At 39.7% G+C, this 22,048-nt stretch overlaps 1 protein-coding gene across 3 annotated transcripts in view; it reads left to right on the top strand.

Moving 5' to 3' along the window:
- astn1 (astrotactin 1) overlaps window positions 1-22,048 on the top strand; it is a 568,467-nt gene that overhangs the window by 183,357 nt on the left and 363,062 nt on the right. For all 3 annotated transcript variants that reach the window (XM_049597470.1, XM_049597472.1, XM_049597473.1), the window contains one exon: window positions 8,892-9,029. In XM_049597470.1, coding sequence (XP_049453427.1) covers window positions 8,892-9,029 — 138 coding nt within the window. The remainder of the gene's footprint in view (window positions 1-8,891; window positions 9,030-22,048) is intronic.

The raw sequence follows: 22,048 nt of genomic DNA on the forward strand, positions 1-22,048 counted from the left end.
AGGGGCTGCAATAACTTTTGTGAAAGTGTGATCACATGAATCGTCTTGTTGTCTTCCGCAGTTTGAGTGCATTTATAATCTATTTCTTTTCTATGATGTCCCACCTGCGTTGACCATGCTCCAGTACAACAAGTCAGAAAAAAAAAGATGCTGTTGGCTATACCAGTTTTAGCCAGGTTAGCCATTGTTAGCAATACCAGTTAATAACAATGCATTATGCTGTATTTTGTGCATTAAAACACTGAGCAACACGTCCACAGATAGAAGTTGCACAGCCCTGTGCACAGGACTGTTTTATTGAGACACAAATTAGGCAGAACAGCTTTCACTACTGTTGATGCACATAGCAGCCATCTTGGATTTTGAAGGCGGGGTTGGTTGGGTTCCTCCGACTTTGCAAGTCAGAAATCCAACTTAAGGGGGTGTTCCATGGATGTGCTATTAGATCCGGGTACTGGATCCCAAGGCCACACCAATTCGGTCCAATGAGAACTGCTTGCCTGGCATGAACACCCAAAAAGTTTGCTGCCATGAGGCCCACTAAATATGTACAGTAGTTTTTCTTCCGCTTGCCCCCACCAACTGGTTCCTGCTTGGCTCGTAGACTTTAAATTCGAAAGAGTCATAACCTTGGTTGCAGTTTGAGGTGTCTCTTTTATAATGGTGGTCATTGTAGAAAATGCTCTTTGGGCCACAGGTTTTTTTTTTCCACACCAGTATCACAAGTGGCCGCTGGGAAAATTGGAAGCAAGGCTGAGTGGCTGTCTTGGGAGCCTGGGGTGCTCTAGTTGAAATTCCTGATTAGGAACCTTGGATTTCCAACTTTGCAGTGCAAATGAAATGCACCATGAAACCAGAGTGAATATTAACCTTTTGTAACATGGCGAAAAAACACAACTCCAAAAGAACTCCAATTCTGCCTTGTGTTTACTGGATGAGTAATTAGGCAACTGATAGGTAACGAAAGTATTCGCTAACACATTCCCCAGTTCAGCTTTTAAAAGTGATTACCAGAACATCATTCGTGTTCTGCAGCTTCTTTGCCTGCCAACAAGCAGCCAAAATCAATAAATGCTGTATTAAGTAAATAACCACACTAACATTAAGTAATAAGTAAAAAAAATTGTCTTAATGTTAAACATTCCCAGTAACTTTTTTCCCAGTGTTTCATGGCAGTAAATGTGCCTTTACAGTATATGTAGTTAACAGGATTCCCCTTTCTTATGTTCACTGCCAGCCATTTTACAAAGAAACATACAACAGAAGACTTCTCTGTGACAGAGGTTCCTAACAATGTTTATACCTGCTTATTTTTCACCAAATGATTTGTTTCCTGGATTGAGAAAGAACAGATTTAACAGAGCATGTGCAACTGCCTTCATCACAAGTCCTTCCATGACAGTACACCAGCATAAACAGAAAAAGACAGTTTTTTACCATTGCTTACAATAAAAAGGAAACCAGTAGAGAGTGTGTACAGCTCTTGCAGCTGTTGGAATTGTCTTTACGTTAGGAACAGACAGAGGAGGCTGGCATCGCACTAATATCTCCAGGAAGTGCTTTGATACATCGCCCTCCCTGCTAGGATCTTTTCTGCAAGAAGCCTTTCACTTCTCACTCCGTCCAGCCGTGCAGTTTAAAATGTCTTTGTCCTCAGACTGCTCCCACCCAGCCATCCATCCTAATTTAAATCTTTCAGCCTCAAGCTTTGAACTTCGCCAAGCAACCCTGTCGTCTCCAGGCGCCGGCAAAAGACCTTGAATATCAGCGAGCGCTCAGAGAGCCACGCCACCATCATCTTGTTTGCCAAAGCACATATTACCATTAAACACAGGAGCAAATGAGGCAATTAGAATCACAGTGGTATAGAGGATAAAGTAAAACAAAGCAAACTCGAGGATGCATGCAAAAATTCTCCCGTGTCGGAGGAGATAAATGCTGAGAGTCAGCATTCAAACACACAGCGTTTGCCGTTCGCACAGTATTAACCGCGGGGTGTTCCTCTGAGGGCTGCAAACATGTTTTCCACTCAACAACTGTTTCCTCACGGGAACTCTTAGTGTTTTCCACCTCCAGTTTCTCTGTGGGTGAACCAAATAAGTCATATCGCGGAACACTAGTCCCTAGTTGTCCATTATAAAGTAGTGCTTGTTAAGTGGCTGCTAATTTGTCGTGTGGTCACCCATATACGTCATGATGCATCACAGGGAATTTCAGTACTCCGGCTGTACACAGTCCCATAAGAGACGGTGAAATAACATATGGGAGAGGTGGTAACAGCTTCCTGGAAAATAATATGGGAATATTACCATATTAATAGATTTATTATAACTTGGTAGAGCCAGTAAATGGAAGGACAGCAGCACTTTGATCCACAGAAAACCTGACTTTGAAACAAAAGGAGTAATTGGGTGGATGTAATTAAGTGTTCCACTTCTACAATGGTTTAATCAGTCTGTTCTTAAATTGACTGGTAATGCATGCAGTTCTCACTATCTTCTGCCCTTTCCTTATGCTAAGTTAGCAATTTATTAAATGCAAATTAAACAATTGTGAATGAGGAAATGTGTTTAGTCTGCATAAAAATGGTTGTTAACCATTTGATCAACAAGTTCCCCTCTTTTGTGCTACAAGTATTCATGCATAATTCATCAGTGCTAATAATGCAATTCAGCGTGCACTGTTTAACTTAAAGTTGGAAGTATTACATTTCATCTGCAGAGTGTTTAAAAATTGATGATCTTCATTGACTCACAAATAAAGAATTGTTTTAAAGCTCCTCTTCCAGACATCTGTTGTTTACAGATTTATAGCTGTGTTTTGTCTCAGGGGAAACTCCTATTGGCCTTTTTTGTCAGGGTTTCTCATTTTGTATGCATTGCGTCCATTAGCACACAGTGTCCTTCTGCTTCAAGAAAGAGTTATGCAAAAAGGATAACTTTGCTCAAAGGTAATATAAATACCCTCCGAGCAACTCGATGCCATTATTCTAAATCATTGATGCAGCGAAAACATTCATCTTTGAAAAGTAGACATTTTGTAGTGACATGGTTGTTTTTACACAACAGGAAGACTAGACCTTGATGGAATATTAACCCTAAAGGGGGGCTGCATCAATTTTACACATGAAGATCAGTTTGTTTGTCAGCAGTAAAGAATTTGTTCGCTCTCTTGTGGAAAAGCAAAGTCAGTCTGTTGGTCAGTCTGTTGGTTGATCGACTTTGATCTTATCTGAATATCTCAACAGTAGGAATGTACACATTTTTAAATTATGGGCCTATACTGGTGTTTGAAATAACAATTTTGCCAACAGTCAATACCAATACCAATTTTTTTTATATTATATATAATACACCTTCTTGATTCCCTCTCTATTTTGTACTGCTGTGAAAACATAAGCAAATTTGTCCTTCGAACAACTGTAATTATTCTCACCAAAAGCAGCATTTTACAAGAATACATTGAACACATGATGAGAAGTTATAATTTACCTTTGTCCAACACTCATTTGTACAGAATAGAGCTTGAGCACATCATAGTGTGACTCAGAGAAACCTCTGTGAGCTGTTAGTTGCTAACTGTCAAGTCTTGCCACTACCTGCTAACAGCTAACTTGTACTAGCACTCCTCTTTCACAGATTTGTTGTTCAGAATGTATCATTATCAGGGAAACAATAGGATACGTTCCCTGAGGCGTCGATAGTGAGTTTACTGTGCCCTTTTGTCTAGATGGCGTCCCAGGGAAGATCTCTGTTTGTCCCAAATGTATTTTCTATTGTCCCAAGGATGCCAGCAGCTATTAGCCATCTCGTCAAACAACAGTGTGAATACAAACCATTTTGTCAAACAGTCATTAATCTTCTTGTACCTGTTCATTAATTTAAGCTTAGGTTTTTGGCTGCTAGTCTGGAGCCTTGCTTTTTAGCCATTTAGCCGATGCATAATTGATGTGACACACCAGAAAAACATTGGTCATTTCCAGCGCTGAATGTCATCTTATTTGAAAATGGGCCGTTGCCAGTCAACAAGGCGAATAACAACCAATACCATTGTGTAGCCAATAAATTTGTGCCTCCCTACTCCACATTGATTAGATGGATTGCCATGAAATAATGAACAGACATCGTGGATCCCCAGGAGATGAAGCATAATGACTCTGGTGATTCCTTAAGTTTACATTCAGTGCCACCAGCAGGTCAAAATTTTAACTTAATTATCACAACATCTTCTGAATGGATGGTGACAAATTTATGTAAAATGTCTTGTCAACTACTGTACAGGTTTGCCACAAAATTTAATGTAGACATCAATGCTTTGTGAATGATTAGTAATCACTTTGTTTGTCAGGTCAAAATGACAATTTGCCCAATATTGGGCCAAAACTAATGACACTCCCATCAGCCTTGGCTATACTTTGTGTTTTGTGCTAATTAGAGAATGTTAGCATCCTAACATGCTAAACCAAGGCAGTGAACATTATAAACATTATAGCTGCTCAACATCAGTATGGTAACATTGTCACTGCAAGCATGTTAGCATGCTGATGTTAGCATTTTGCTAAAGCACTGCTGTGGCTAAGAACAGCCTCAAAGAACTGTTGTGACTGCAGACTCCTGAAGGATGTCCACAAGGAAAAAGATAACTGAAACAATGACATTCTGTAGACAGGCACAGACTGCTGCTTTGGCTGTGTTGGCAGTAAATTCAGATGGACTTTGGCTTTCATTGTTTGTATCAGTGTTACTCGGGGAAGCACAAATGATGTGATGGTCACAGATATTTATTCTAGCTGAAGTTGCTTGTTATTATTTAGGGAGGAAGAAAAGGCGTTATTGGGCGGCACGGTGGTGTGGTGGTTAGCACTCTAGCCTCACAGCAAGAGGGTTGCCGGTTCGATCCCGGGCGTGGGAGCCCTTCAGTGCGGAGTTTGCATGTTCTCCCCGTGTCAGCGTGGGTTCTCTCCGGGCACTCCGGCTTCCTCCCACAGTCCAAAGACATGCAGATTGGGGACTAGGTTAATTGGTAACTCAAGAGGATGAAGAAAAGGCGTTATTGACATGTCTGTTTCTTCAAATAATTAATTTCACTTGGATGGCCGCAAGATAAAAATGCCCATTCTGTTCACAACATAGGAATTTGAATACATGAACTAGACATTTCATTTATTGCACATTATTGAAAAGTGAACGCTATAGTCTGTGCCCCCCCCCATCAAGTCACACACAGCAGGAAGCGTGCTGAGTGCTCAGGAGGCGTCAAGGGCTGGTGTAGCGTACATCAAAATGACACTCAAAACATGTAGTTTTAAGCTGTATGTGTTTCTTTCCTCAATTTGAAAAAAAAGCCCAGTCAAATTATTGAAAAAAGTAACAAGAAAACAGTTTTTTAACTTGTATTTCAGTTAATATTCATCCACTTAAGATGTAATATGCTGAATGTGTCAGCCATAGGTTTCATGGAATTTTGACTGATAAAAAGACCTGGGAAAATAAAAGTCCCCTGATATATAGTACAGGCCAAAAGTTTGGACACACCTTCTCATTCAATGCGTTTTCTTTATTTTCGTTACTATTTACATTGTAGATTCTCACTGAAGGCATCAAAACTATGAATGAACACATGTGGAGTTATGTACTTAACAAAAAAAGGTGAAATAACTGAAAACATGTTTTATATTCTAGTTTCTTCAAAATAGCCACCCTTTGTTCTGATTACTGCTTTGCACACTCTTGGCATTCCCTCCATGAGCTTCAAGAGGTAGACACCTGAAATGGTTTTCCAACAGTCTTGAAGGAGTTCCCAGAGGTGTTTAGCACTTGTTGGCCCCTTTGCCTTCACTCTGCGGTCCAGCTCACCCCAAACCATCTCGATTGGGTTCAGGTCCGGTGACTGTGGAGGCCAGGTCATCTGCCGCAGCACTCCATCACTCTCCTTCTTGGTCAAATAGCCCTTACACAGCCTGGAGATGTGTTTGGGGTCATTGTCCTGTTGAAAAATAAATGATCGTCCAACTAAACGCAAACCGGATGGGATGGCATGTCGCTGCAGGATGCTGTGGTAGCCATGCTGGTTCAGTGTGCCTTCAATTTTGAATAAATCCCCAACAGTGTCACCAGCAAAATACCCCCACACCATCACACCTCCTCCTCCATGCTTCACAGTGGGAACCAGGCATGTGGAATCCATCCGTTCACCTTTTCTGCGTCTCACAAAGACACGGCGGTTGGAACCAAAGATCTCAAATTTGGACTCATCAGACCAAAGCACAGATTTCCACTGGTCTAATGTCCATTCCTTGTGTTTCTTGGCCCAAACAAATCTCTTCTGCTTGTTGCCTCTCCTTAGCAGTGGTTTCCTAGCAGCTATTTGACCATGAAGGCCTGATTGGCGCAGTCTCCTCTTAACAGTTGTTCTAGAGATGGGTCTGCTGCTAGAACTCTGTGTGGCATTCATCTGGTCTCTGATCTGAGCTGCTGTTAACTTGCGATTTCTGAGGCTGGTGACTCGGATGAACTTATCCTCAGAAGCAGAGGTGACTCTTGGTCTTCCTTTCCTGGGTCGGTCCTCATGTGTGCCAGTTTGGTTGTAGCGCTTGATGGTTTTTGCGACTCCACTTGGGGACACATTTAAAGTTTTTGCAATTTTCTGGACTGACTGACCTTCATTTCTTAAAGTAATGATGGCCACTCGTTTTTCTTTAGTTAGCTGATTGGTTCTTGCCATAATATGAATTTTAACAGTTGTCCAATAGGAAAGAAAGTGGAAGAAATTCCACTAATTAACCCTGATAAGGCACACCTGTGAAGTGGAAACCATTTCAGGTGTCTACCTCTTGAAGCTCATCGAGAGAATGCCATGAGTGTGCAAAGCAGTAATCAGAGCAAAGGGTGGCTATTTTGAAGAAACTAGAATATAAAACATGTTTTCAGTTATTTCACCTTTTTTTGTTAAGTACATAACTCCACATGTGTTCATTCATAGTTTTGATGCCTTCAGTGAGAATCTACAATGTAAATAGTCATGAAAATAAAGAAAACGCATTGAATGAGAAGGTGTGTCCAAACTTTTGGCCTGTACTGTAAATACATGTGTAATTATGAAATAAACATCCAATAAATTGAATAAAGTAGTCCTTATAAAACAGAAAAACAAAACAAAAAAGAACCAAAATAAAATGAAAAAAAAATTGACTCATTTATATATTTATTTTCTTATGCATTTATTTCAGGATTTATTTCATAGCTACCTGTATTTATTCAGATTTCTTTTTTTGTAAATGTATACATTTATTCATTTATTTACTTATTCCATTATGGGCGGGGTTCAGACTGTTCATAAAACCAAGTTTAGTTAAAAATACAAAAATAAAAGAGAGAGTGAGATGGAAAGTACAGTAGAAATATATACTGAACACAAATATAAATGCAACACGTTTGTTTTTGCTCCCATTTTCCACAGGTTTAAGTTAAAGCTCTAAGACTATATGCGCCCAAAAGATTTATTTCTCTCAAATTTTGATTGCTAATTTCTTTATATCCATGTCAGTGAGCACTTCTCCTTTTCCAAGATAATCTATCCATCTGACAGGTGTGGCATATTAAGACGAAATTAAGACGAAAAGGCCACTCTAAAATGTGCAGTTTGATCACACAACACAATGCTACAGATGAGTTTTGAGGGAGCGTGTTACTGGCATGCTGACTGTAGAAATGTTTAGCAGAGCTGTTGCCTGTGAACTGAAAGTTCATTTCACTACCACAAGCTGCTTCCAGTGTTGATTCCATTAATTTGGCAGTACATCCAACAGGCCTCACAACTGCAGACCGCATGTAGCCACACTAACTCAGGACCTCCACATCCAGTATCTTCATCTGCAGTATTGTCTGAGACCAGCCACCTGAACAGCTGATGCATTAACTGTAAGAATTTCTACACAACCTGTCAGAAACAGTCTCAGGGAAGCACAGCTGTGTGCTCATCATCCTCACCAGGGTCTTGACCTCACAACAGTTTGTAGTAACCAACTTGTGTGTTTGTGAGGCTGGCAGGATGTACTGCCAAATTCACAGAAACACCATTGGAGACCTCTCATGATCCTGAAATGAACATTCAGTTCACAAATGACAGCTGTGGTGGACATTCCTGCAGTCAGCATGCCAGTAACACGCCCCCTCAAAACCTGAAACATCTATGGCATTGTGTTGTGTGGTGAAACTGCACATTTTACAGCAGCCTTTTATTGTGACCATTCCAAGGCACACCTGTGCAGTAATGATGCTGTTTCAGTCAGCATCTTAATATGCCACATCCGTCAAATGGATTGATTATGATGGAAAATAAGACTTGCTCACTAACACAGATTTTAACAAAAAAAGTCTCAGGTCTTTGACTCAAACCTTTGAAAAATGGGAGCAAAAAAACAAAAGTGTTGAATTACATTTTTTTTTGTATATTTCATAATCAATTATATGCCATTATTAAATCAATTTGATGTTTTGAAGGCACAACAATTCCATTGCCAGTGAATATTCGGTTAGGAAATACAACATTTGCCCAATTTAATGTGACCTCAAGTATAACCACACCTTCTGTGCGTCTTCTATCTGAATACAGATGCAGAGACAGATAATTTTGTTGACTGAACAGAAACTGATAAGAATGTCTCGCTACACCTCTACACAGCACAGCGTCTTTGATGAAACTTTCCAATCCTGCTTTAGATGGTCTTTTTTTTTTCTTAACAGATTTTGAGTGTCGTGACACAGTCGTTCTTTGTTTCCTCTGCTGTTGTCACTCGCATTCCAGTAACTGGACCTTGTTTCTTTGCTATTCTTTTTAAAAGCCAAACCTGTACCCTAACTCTTTTAATCCACCTCTCTTGTTCTCTGCAGATTTACGTACACTTTAGGAGAAGGAATGTGGCTGCCGTTAAGTAAAAGTTTTGTCATCCCCCCTGCCGAGCTCGCCATCAACCCCTCAGCCAAGTGCAAGACGGACATGACAGTCATGGAGGACGCGGTGGACGTACGGTGAGATGACATTTACTGGTACCACTTTCCACTAAACACTGCTTCTTTCTTGAGATGACATTTCAGAGACATGATGATAGAAGCTGCCACTAAAGAAATAAAAGGTCCATAAGGCTGTGAAGTAAAGCAGAGTTTTGCGGGCCACTGCACCGAACTGAGCACTGCTAGAGCTTTGCATTTCTGCGCTGAAATATTACCAGGTGCCTCTGTCCACTTTATATTTTACTGTGCCTGATGAAGCCTCACAACACAAAAAAGTACATATTGGCTTTGTGATAAGTATTTCTCCTGACCATGTTTTTAATTTGTCATCCTCCAGAATGTAGCTTCATCTCACTGATTTGTCTCCTCACTTAATCAGCGTTTGTTTTTATTTACTATTGTTGCAGTGAATCTTATGCATCCCTGTGGGGTTGATGCAGAGGTCTTAGCGGTCATGATTCAGAGGGTGATAAAAATCTAACATCTAACACAAAATCAATTATGAAGACGCAGATAAACCAGAGTAAAAAAAAAGAATGGGAAGAAAGAATTACTTAGCAATTCAAAGCCATAAAAAGCGTTTCGATTGTTAAATGGTTCATAACTCTGCTCTGTGTGCAATGACTGTGTTTGTGTCTAGGCTGCAGAGCGAGCCATAAGGGAGCCAAAACAATGCTGCAGTATTAAACTGGACTCAGCTGACAGCAGTGACACAATAGAATTACTTAGCCATGTAGCTTTCCTAGAAGAGGGGCGGGGCTTAAGGATGGGGATCTTAATAACAAGACAGCCTTGTTATGAAAGGGGGATGGAATTCATGGCTACTTTTTTTTTTGTCACTCCCTGTCCCTTTGTCTTGCTCTACTGTCAGGTCAAATGTTTCCTCTACGAACACTTTGTCTATGACTGGGTAATTTAAAAAACTAACTAACTAAAAAAAACTAATAACTGGATGTCCATGAAATGTATGAGAAAGTAAATGGAATTAGCTCTAAAGAAAAAGCCTGTTTTTCTGGTTTACAACTCGAGTGAAACGTGATCCCTTCAACTCTCTCATCCTGTTTATTTTTATTCAGACCTTCTTCCTCTTGTCTTGTCTTATCCACTGTTTTGGGTTTGGAATGATTTAACTGTAGTTTTGGGTACAGTCCCCTCTGTTATTTTACACATTAAATCCACCACAGACTCAGTGAGTTCAGTGTTGCCACTGGTGACATTGACAGTGGTCGAACATGCTCCGGACTCTGATTCACTCCATCTCTCACTTTACTGGCGGCATATGTCGGGAGTTTGGTCACATATCTTGACCTGAACAAGATGGCCTCATGGTCATTTCCCTAGAACTCTGTGCCTCCGAACAGCGCATAGCAATTGTATCCCCTTGTGGCGCAGGAGCAGGACAGCACCTCACATTCCAACTGTTACACCAATCTTTATTCACCATAAAGCAAAAAAATCCTTCCCTTCTCTCACCAGAATCCTCTGCTCAGTCAGATCAGTATAGAAAAAGAGTCATCTGGTTGAATGACGCTATCTAGGATTTAGCCAAGTTTCTGTGAAACAAAGGATATTACACTTACTGATATCCTGTAGAAAACTGAGGTGGCATGGAGGTCTTGCACTTTATTAGTCAACATCTATACAATGGCTGGCACGATGCTAGTTCAGCTGGTGCCCTTTCATCTTCATCTTTTCCTCAGTTTTCACTGATGTTAACATTTGAGTACCTCGACCTGGCTAGGAAGCAGAGTCAGCAGGAGTAGAGTTTACCGACTGGTGAGTTGAAATTATGTACAGAAAAGTGACTCGCAGCCACATGCCACCACCGCCCAATGTGGTGGCGGCTTGAACCATCCTCGCCTACATCACTCTGTCTGCTACCATGACTCTACACTCGTTTGCTTTGCCCCAACACAGACCTATTAAGCAGGTTTTGACCATGCACTGTGTTAACACTGGAAAAGTAGGCATACTAAATAACTTAAATTCTACAAATTCTTAAATTCTTGATGACACAATTTTCCCAAAATGCATTTTTAAAAGAAAATAGGGAAACTGCTGACATCTGTTGGCTGTCTAGTTTAATTAGCAGTAACATTCTTAAGTCACACTGCCACTGCCACTGACAATTGTCATTTCTTGTGTGTAAATGGTTATTTATGTTAATTTATTGTACAGTACAATAACTAAAACAAGCAGTATACTAGATTAATATACAATGTGTTAGGGCTGGCACAATATCAGATTTTTACCTCACAATTATAATGGCCAAAAAAGTTCACAATAACAATATTACCGTGATGTTTAAAGAACATAAAAAAAAAAGATAACAGCTTTAGGCAAACTTATCTTTACTCTGTCTATTGTGTGTTTTGTCTCTATTATGGGAAATGAAATAAAATCAAAATACGAGTCGGGAGGTGAAGAGAGTCTGTAGCTATAACTGAACAAAGTCCAACAAACAGAGCAGGCAACCAGATGCTGTGGGGGAGAAACACAATGCGATAAGGTAAAGAACAGACAATATTTAATAGGTGCTGGGTAATTAACACAATATTATTAACATGATTTCAACTTTTCATCTTGAAATATCACAGTTATTGTCAATTCCAGTGCATCACAACACCCCCAGACTGTTTAAGGTGGACTTCTCTCTGACATACATTGTTTTTGACTTCCATAACAACACCACAGTGCCCACCTTGTGACAATTTTTTTTTAAAAATATTATTTTCAAAAAACAGATTTTTTTTATATTTAATTTTTTGAATAATATATTATTTAATAATATAAGAAATATATATTCTAGAAATAATTACTGTCACAAATGTATTTTTTTTTCTTTTTCAGAGAATTAGCTAATTTTTCACATTTTTTTCAGATGCATAACATAGCTGCCTACATTAATGATAGGGCAGAAAAACAGTAAAGATTTAGTTTACTGTTTTTTTTTTTTGTTTGTTTGTTTTGTTTTTTTGGTATATTGATTTCAAATCTACCCCAAACACTTAAGCAACAGTTTATAACAATTAGTTTTTAATATCTTGAAATTAAGGAAAAGAAACAAAGTAAATCTGAACCACTGATATGAAAGCTTAAACCCAGCAGTTCAGAGCTGAACATTATCTTATAAAACTAACTGTAAATGATTCCAGTAGACCTTGTGTAAAGATCCAGCATCCTGGCCTTCCTTATTGTCCCTCTGTATGTCCCAGCTGCTACTACGCAGGCTGTTACCCACTCATAACCTTGCAACGGACAAACCTACACACTTTGAACCTATTTTACCCAGTGGTCAGCAGCATTAATCACCAAGAGCATTAGTGTGACTGCATGTGGTTTGACAGTATTATGTTGTAGCGTAAAGTCTGTGTGAACAGGATTAGTTTGGGAGAAGAGGTACGTTAATGTAATTAGTAGTGGGATTTGTCTTTTAGTGTATGCTGGAACATGCCCTGTCAACAAGTTAGTGTGCACAACCGTGTCAGATCCTGCCCTAATTTGCCGATGGTTATTTGCCCTGTGAAAATTATGTCAGGTAAAATTAGTCTCGCTCAAATGAATATCCCCATCATTTTTTCTCATTAGCACGTAGGCACTCAAGGAGTTTTTTTCTTTCCCTGCCAGTGGCTAATTTCAAGCCCTCGGATGAGTGAGATATGAAGTAGTCCTACAGCAAGAATGCTATGAAATAAAACTGATTAGAAGAACAGGATTTAATGCGACTGTCAGTGCTTAACGCATCCAGAAATATGTGCACTATGTTTTTCAAGCTCATTATCAAAAGGAGTGTGCAAGGTTTCTTAGAGCTGACCTTTGAAGGGACAATTCACCAGTTGTAACATTGAGATTATATTTCATTATATCTGCATATGAGTTAACAGTGACAACTGTGGTCATCATAACTAGTGATAAAACAAAAAGCATTTTTTCCACTAACACAATGTACTGAGCATGTAATGTTATTTGACTTTGATTAGAGCATTACATATATTTTTCCTCTGAACTGAACATTGAACATTACAGTTTTCACAGTATTACATGCATTTAAATGGTTACTTTCAAAACCCAGCTGAGACCAAATATTAGTGACAAGACAATGTCTTTATAGAACATTGCTAAGAAAAGTTGCAGTGGTGTGACCTAACTGGTTTCAGCTCAACTCAGCTTGCCTTGTCACAAGTGGCTGGTTTTAGAACATAAGGCACGTCACCTGTTTGAAAAGCCAATCAGCTTGTATCAAAGTCTACTGGCCAAGTCAGTAACAAACTTTCAGCAGACAGTGTGCTTACTTGCCCTCCATCCCCGCTGACAATGAATGACATAAGATAAATATATTCCAATGACTCTTTTTAAAAGTGTGTTTGAGATGAAGGTCTCTTCCGAACTGTAAAGTGGAGGCAATTTGAAAGTAAGTAAAAGTGAAAACTGAAGCTTAGCTGAAGGATGAGACTGAGCTTGAATACCATTCAGGAAAGGGCAAAATTTAATTGAATTAATTTGTCTCCTACATAGATTGATTAATTTTCAGACATGATTTTTTACATAGTGTTAGAGCCATTTCCCTTTTCTCATGTTGAACTCAGATGAATATGGAAATGTCTGGTTATTCATCAAATATTATCTGAATGTATATAGCATCAAAACATGAACAAGAATAGGCTACATAATCAGAGGAGTGTGTGTGTGTGTGTGTGTGTGTGTGTGTGTGTGTGTGATTAAAACTGCAGGTTAAAACCATTTCTCAGAACAGGGTGAAAGTGGAGAAATTAATTTATTTACCCTGTGACTCATAGCCATAGGTAATATGCTGACATCAAATTACCTACATGGTAATTTTCCCAATGTATAATTAGTGTAAACAACTGCAGATAGGAAGATCTGGGTTTGTTGGATTATCTGCGAGTGGCTTTTAAATGAGTAAAGGGACAATGGGAAGGTAACATATTTATTTTTATCTTAACATATTTTTTACATTTTGACATATTGATCCCATGACAAAACCAAAAAAAAAATAAAAATCACTAGAGTGTAGGGCATTGGTTCCCATTACTGTAGTCCAAAAAATTAAACATTAATACATATTTTATAGATTTCTCTTCTTTCTGTTACTTCCCCCATCATCTTGTGACCATAGACTGTATAATATAATGGACGAGGCTCCGGTGATGTTACTCATTGGTTTGTGGACTCCTGTGTTGAAGCCTTGGGTTCCGCATTTCAGCTGTCACCATTTTGTTTCTCTGAAGCCAGAAGTGACCATATTTTGACAAAATGGTGGAGCTGTGGAGGAGTGAGGAGTGGATCCAATTCATAGACAGCCCATTTCTTAAGCAGCATGCTGCTAAATATGTGTAACTTTAAGCATTAATAAAACGTAAACTGGACAGTTTTATATAAATTCACCCCCCATATAGTTGTCCCAAATGTTTATTTCAGCTGTAAAGTTTGGCATTTTAACATGGAGGTATGGGGGGACTGACTCACTTCTGGAACCAGCCTCAAGTGCCCATTCAAGGAACTGCAGTTTATGGCACTGGCTTCATTTTCAGACCTGGATGTTGCTGCTTGCTTGTGACCCCTTAATTTGTTTTAGGATCATGTGTAGGGATTAGGAAACACTGGGGAAAGACAATAATTATATTATTTGTTTATTAAAAAAACAAACAAACATTTTCCACACACAAATACACAGGACTGTCCTCCAAAATATAAGCACAGGTTGTTTTTACAAGCAGTAATTATGACCCATATTTATGTTTTTGGTCACGTGGCGACCTCTAGTGGCAGTAGCAGTAATTATGGGAGTAAAGGCCCTGACACACCAAGCCGACGGCTGGCTGTCGGTCAAAGTTGGGCTGTTGGTGAGCATCTGTTGCCCTAGTTTTTGCTGTGTGTCCCACACCGTCGGCACTTCTGCGTTGGCAGCTTTTCAGCCGATTGAGCATGTTGAATCGGAGGCGGAGCTTGTCGGTGAGAGAGATCACTCTGATTGGCTGTTCAGGTTTTATTTCCTCGCCCCTGTAGCGAGAGAATCTGCCTGTAGTGAAACCGGGGCTAACCAGTGCTTCCTCCTCAGGCTCCACTTCACTCAGCTGCCTGACAGACCCGCTGCTTCTTCACACTTTAATCTGAATAACAAACCGGGGCTAGCTGACCGGAGGGAAGCACAGCCAGTTAGCCTCCGCTAGCTTCCCAGCTAGCCCTGGCTCTCTGTTTGGATCCAACCAGAGCACCAAGCCCTGGTTTGTTATTCAGGTTAAAGTGGGAAGAAGCAGCAGGTTTGTCGGGCAGCTGAGTGAAGTGGAGCCTGCGGAGGAAACACTGGGACCATCTGGATGTAATAGTCTGTGGAGGTGCTGCGGTGCTCGGCTGCACAGATAGGAAACCGCTCGGTTGACAAGATGTACCACTCTCTCACTCCACTACTTTGTTTATCTCATGTATTCCTCGGACTTCCGGTTTCCCTTTTTGTGTTATTTCCTCTCACGCAGACGCAGAACGTACGTGCTACTTGGCCGTCGGATGTAGGCCGTCGGAAACTTTCTTTTTGTATTTCCCACCTCTTAACTTGAATATCTGACAAACATTGCTCTTGGAGATGATGCAGTATTTTTTGAAATATTTGAATCCTGTTTGGTTTCTCCTGCTGAAGTTCCCTTTGTTTCATACTGCATTACTGTAAATTAATTCCGCTTTGGGCATGGTTTTGCAATTTTCTACCCCCCTACTCTGTGTTTACACATTCCAATTCCCCCTTCTTTTTTAACATTTCATTTTCATTTGGCAGCTTTCTTCAAGACGTTGTGTAAATAACTCATTTCGCTCTGATCTGGGATCTGATGAACACTCTCTTCAGCTTTCCCCCGGGGCGGCAAGGAAACACTGCTAACACATCTCGGAGCTGTTGATTTACTCTGCTTTTGAGCTGCGTTGCCCCATGTTTGATGATCATTTGTCACTCTGTCTTGCTTCCTGGCAGATGGATAAATAGAGATGATCCCTGATCTTCCGTCCCTTGATTTGCTGGCTTCACGGCAGTCAAGACTGAAGAACCAGCCTTGGTTCTTGTTTTCGTAATGTGTTTATTAGAGCTTTTGTAGCATTGCCTTGAGGTTGTATACAGAAGATGATCTCTGTGGATATAAACATGTTTATTATATGTGCTTTTCTTATATTTCAAGTTGTGAGGCGAAACAAGGCACTAATTGAAAACTCAATATTCCATTTCTATTATATGCTTTATATGAAAGCTAATTGAGTGGATATTATAGGAAAAAAATATTACTGAACTTCAAACACGTCAAAGCAGTAATCTTTAGAAATACCTTTACATTAAAATCTTTTTTTCCCCTGTTCCTTGTTGATGCTAATTTCCACTTTTCACTCTGAACGAAATCACCAACTAATGCAAGTAAATTGCAGGGTATAACTTGCCATTTGAACCTTTGGTGTTACTTTTCAGTGGCAAATGGGCTGAATGAATGGTTCTTGTTTTGGCGAACATGTACTTCTAGCCCTCCCATTGTTAAGCTGCCCATTTTAATGGTGCCGATAATTGAAGCTTACATTTATTGCCTCTTTTAGCTGCATACAGCTGTCTCAGACAAAATGTTAAATATATTGCAGGTAGTGCTTCTTGCACAATCATGCCCTATATAGGTTGTCAAAATGATATGTTTACTTATTTACTTTCTATTTTAAATCAAATGTTCTTGTAACATTATAAACGTTTTCTCCTGCTGAAACTACTTTTCCAATTAGCAGATGGAATTCATTACTTTCAAGGCTGCACAACTGCATTTCACCAGTTTGGATACATGTTTACTAACATTTCTGTTAGAGCATTTTTAACTTTTGTTAAAAATGTTAAATATAAAGCTCATTCTGATGATTTGATGTGGCGATTGGGCACACATACTGCAGCATCAGTTAGGTCAGATTAACATTTTAATTAGATAAGTACACATGGACGCAGTGCCACAGCTGATTATTAGTTCGTTTTTAGTGGGTTTAAATCAGGAAGTTCCCATTATAAACTGTTTCTCAAGGACAATTAGTATTCATGACTAAATAAACGAACTCAAAGGAGAGGGGAAAAAAAAAGAACATCTCTAGATATTATTCATCAAAAGTTCGACACTCAAAAACTCAGTTAAAGAGATAGTTTGGATAATTTGAAGTGTGGTTGTATGAGGTACTTATCCATAGTCAGTGTATCACATACAGTAGATGGTGGTCGGCATGCCCCTAGTTTGGAGAAACAGCAAGAGATATGATATGAAAGCTTAGCAACATACTGCTGTTGTTGGTGGCAGCAGCAAAACATATTTTAGCCACCAAAAAAGTTAGCCATCATGAATATCAGTATCAGTTTAAACCTTGCTGTCAGACAGCCCATTCCAACTGGGAAGCTGTTGAAACCTTTAGTTCCCCAGCTATGCTTTCATTAAAACCACCAGCCTCCATTGAGGAAAACAGTAATTTTGACTTACTGATAGGGATGTCCCGATCCAGCTTTTTCCACTTTGGATCCGATACCGATATTACAGCCTTGAGTTTTGGCCGATAGCGATACCGATCCGATCCAAGCGCGTATTATACATATTCACTTATTTTGTTGTCAGTCATGTTAGAAAAGGTTTGATCAAGCGAAATTACTCTAACAAGAACAACTACTTAATCAGGTTAGCTAGAATGATCCACAACAGTTGGTATGAAAAACTGACCAGTTTATTGTTAACAGGGTTAAATAAACAAACTTTAAACTTGAACATTAACATTAAATAAAAAATATAGCTGGTTTGCTTTGGCTGCTTTGGCCCCTTAATAAATAGAAAATAAATCAACACAAGAAATCTTTAAAATGTCTAACATTGAAATTAAATTAGCAGCAAGACTCTACACACTTGTGCTTTGCCCCCCTAATAAATAATAGATTAACACCACAAGACATTGTTGGCATTTAACAAACAATGCAGCCTTTCCTTTTCAGTTATTTTAGTAGTGTCAGTGCAAGCCTGGTGCTGCTGTTTCCTGGGACCAACAGAGGGGACAAAAAACCACACACAATATTGTACAACTGTTTAAACAAGCAATAGTCCATCCATGGCTCCAGTTTCACTAATTGTGCCCAAAACAATGCCATCAGTGCTTTTTACTTAAACTGTAAGAGTGTAAACCAAATAGAAATATCACTCTCAAAAAACCAGAGCAGAAAACAAATAGTCAGTTAACTAAGCTGACCGCTACTCTTCCTACCCTTCACGTGTGTCTGCCGTCTGCACACTGGCCTGGTGGATTGATAGCAAGTGCTGGAGCGGATCACTGGAATGGACTGCTTGAATTGCAGAGCGCTGGGCTGGTCGGAAAACCTCAATCAGACTCCGTGAAAAACTGGATCGGAGTTCTTGGATCGGCATTTTTCCATGCAGTCTGATCCGATGCGATGCACGTTTTTTGCTAATATCGGCAGCCGATACCGATCCGAATATTGGATCAGGACATCCCTACTCACTGAACACACAAGCTGCTGGTCTACCACTGCCTTGATCAGTTAGTCAGTTTGTGTTGAGCCGAACTCACCCTTAAAAATGTCAAAGACGCTTAAAAACACAAAATTGCTGATCGAGGTAGCTGTAAACCATCAGCTTTTGTGTTCAACGATGTTAAATCGCTGTTTTTCTCAATGGAGTCTGGTTCAGAAGAGGGTAATGTAACCGCCTCAGTTTACCATTTTAAATTGATGTTTGACATTACATTATAAAGCTGTGAGAATATTCTAAATATAGCGTACACTTAAACTAGTATTTTTCTTTAGGTCTGACTTCTTTAGATGACTAAAATACATTTTGCTGTTGCTCCCGTCCACAACAGTACATTGCTTAGCTTCCATGCTGAACTCCAGCCTACTTCTCCAAACTAGGGCCATGCTGACTGCCATCTATAGTATATAATACACTGACTACAAATAAGTACCTCATACAGTATAACGCCACCTCAAAAGATCTAAACTATCCCTGTAACCAGCTTCATCAGAACTGTGTGGGTGAGGTTTGATCAGATTAGACCCACAGTGGTCAAACATCCCATCACCATTTCGGACAGTACAGTAATAGACTCCCTAGGATGATTGATTTTGGGTACTCCCTGACTTTTTGGCCCTACTTACACCTGATATCAATATGCACTTGGTATCTGGATCAGTCTGTATCTGTATATTTTATGTGATTAATGAGGTGTGTTACACCTTGTCTAAACAAGTTGCAGAGCAAAGGCAGCACATTTGCAGTGTAGCATCTTCAGTTCTCCAGCAGTGTGTATATGTGTCTGTTCTCAACACTGCTGTCTACTCAGATGCATTTTGACATCGCTTACAGCCCAATACACAATTACTGTAGTGATGTGCTTAAGATGGAAGATAATAGACTGACCATGCACTGCAAGTTCCATGGTTCACAGCAGGAACTGTTTTCATTTCATTTTCATTTCTCTCTCCCCTCATTTCCTGCCTACTCTCTACTGAGGACACTCTAATAAAGGCATAAAATGACAAAAAACATTGTATGTGTGCTTTCAGATGGGCATGAGACAGGTGACTGAATACATTTTGCATCCTGTACAGAGATACAAGCAGAACACATTGCAGTTATAATCATGTCAGATTGGATTGTATTGTGATGTAAATGCAGTCTGTACAGCTTGGCAACATTCTTGAGAAAAGAATCAACCAAACAAGTTGAGAGGTTATGGAAGCCTTTCCCTTTCCCAAATAAATAAATAAAAAAAGTTCTGACAACCTAATTTGCTTGTTGAGGTCCAATAATGTAAGTAGTGAAACCAAAACAATGACAAGCCGTGTTCATACCAGGTGTAAATGCAAAAGGCCTTGATCTGAGGCCTGAGGCCTCAATATTTTTCTAGGATCGTTCAATTTTGTGATAAAAGCACCAAATTTGGCAGATGTGTTGACAAATATATTTAGAACAAATCTGGATATTGGGGCAGACAATTGAATCCTACCTGCTCATGCACCCATCCCGTTATTTGGATCCACTCCAAAATGTAATGGCTTCTAAGTTGGACCATGCTACATGCCTCCACCAAGTTTGGTGAAAATCGGTTTTCATGTAATCCTCATCCAAAAAATGAATGGAAGTGAATGGGCGGCCATGTGTGGATGGCCCGTGGACACACCCCCTGAGTTGGATCAACAGCAAAATTTTATGTATTCTAAGTTGGCATGTTTTACATCCCTCCACCGAATTTTGAAAATCAGTCAGGCAGTTTTTGTATAATTCTGCTAACAAACTAATAAATTGGACAGCATAGCTAAAAAATTGTTAATTTTTGCGATAAAAACACCAAATTTGGTACATTTATAGCTTAATGTACTGGAATAGAACACTTTGGTCACCCCCCCCCCCCAAGCTGCTGCTGTTACCATCTTTTCAGCAACACAAATATAATTTAGTTAAAGTGAAAAATATGTTTCATTCGGAACAGGCAAGAGCTTTCGCTATCTTGCAGCCCACCAAATGGCTGTAGGTCTCAGACCAGAGATGTCATGAGCCCTTCCAATGCTCCATGCTTTGACAGGCCGTGACACCGTATCCAGCTTTGCTGGACATGGAAAGAAGGCAGCATGGTCAACATGGAAGTCGCTGCCAAAACTGACAGATGCACTACTGACGCTGGCAAGTGGACCAAAGGAGATCCCAGATGATGCAATGAGCATTATTAAGAGGTTTGTCATACTTCTCTTTGACAGAACCAGACACAAGAAGGAAGCTCTTTCCATGGAAAAAGTCAGTACAGCTGTGCTGGTTCTGTCAAAGGGAAGTATGACAAACCTCTCAATAATGCTCATTGCATCATCTGGGATCTCCTTTGGATGCTAAAAACAGTTTTTTAAACATTGTTTGAAGCTAAATGTGGCAAAATGTTGATTTTATTTTCAGCGTGAGCCACTTTACAAACGGCACCCCATAGAGGAGGACCATGCATGAATATCTATCTGTCTGTCTGTCTGTCTGTCAAAAAAAAATAATAGTGGATCGGATGCTCGATGCTAAAAATGTGGCCCATCGACATTATCTGCTTTTAAAATCCAGCCCAGTTGAAATTCTAATTGAATAGCCCTGACCTAAAGATTGTGTTGTTGCAGTTATTTTTGTGATGTTCTGACTTTTATTTTTATTTTTTAAAAAAAAGCAATATATGCCTGTAATATTGGTATTTCTTTTTCTCTCTTTCTCGAAAATAGTATCGAGTACCATCCTTAGTATCGGTATCGAGTTTGATATTTTAGTATCGTTACAACACTAGCACCCGTGTCAGTGTGGGTTCTCTCCGGGCACTCCGGCTTCCTCCCACAGTCCAAAGACATGCAGATTGGGGACTAGGTTAATTGGTGACTCTAAATTGTCCATAGGTGTGAATGTGAGCGTGAATGGTTGTCTGTCTCTATGTGTCAGCCCTGCGATAGTCTGGCGACCTGTCCAGGGTGTACCCTGCCTCTCGCCCGATGTCAGCTGGGATAGGCTCCAGCCCCCCCGCGACCCTCAGGAGGATGAAGCAGTTAGAAGATGAAGACAACACTAGCACTAATAGGCCAACACTGACTTTTGTTTCCACATTTATGTTTAAAATAGAAACGTTAATTTGAATAGCTTGCATGCTTGATTATCATGCAATTGACAGACAGTGTTGATATTGGCACTGGTATCAGTTGACAAGATATGTTTATAAATGGCAGTGGCAAGGCCATCCTACTCACTGTACCTTGCACATGTTTAAATTAAAAACATGAATATATGAACCTGTGTATTTTTTGAATAGCTTAGTACTGAATGCACAATAACAAGATTAGTTTATAAATGGTACTAGGTCCAGTTTAATATAAAACACAATTTAATATGTAATATATATAGTAGGGGGTCCCTGCTCCATCTTTCCATCAGTTTGGGGGTCCTTGGCCTGAAAAGCATTGAAGATCCCTGCTTTAGAGGGCATGATGAGAACCCCGATAGCAAACA

This window comes from Epinephelus fuscoguttatus, linkage group LG15 (assembly GCF_011397635.1).
Source record: "Epinephelus fuscoguttatus linkage group LG15, E.fuscoguttatus.final_Chr_v1".
In the NCBI taxonomy this organism is placed as follows: Eukaryota; Metazoa; Chordata; class Actinopteri; order Perciformes; family Serranidae; genus Epinephelus; species Epinephelus fuscoguttatus.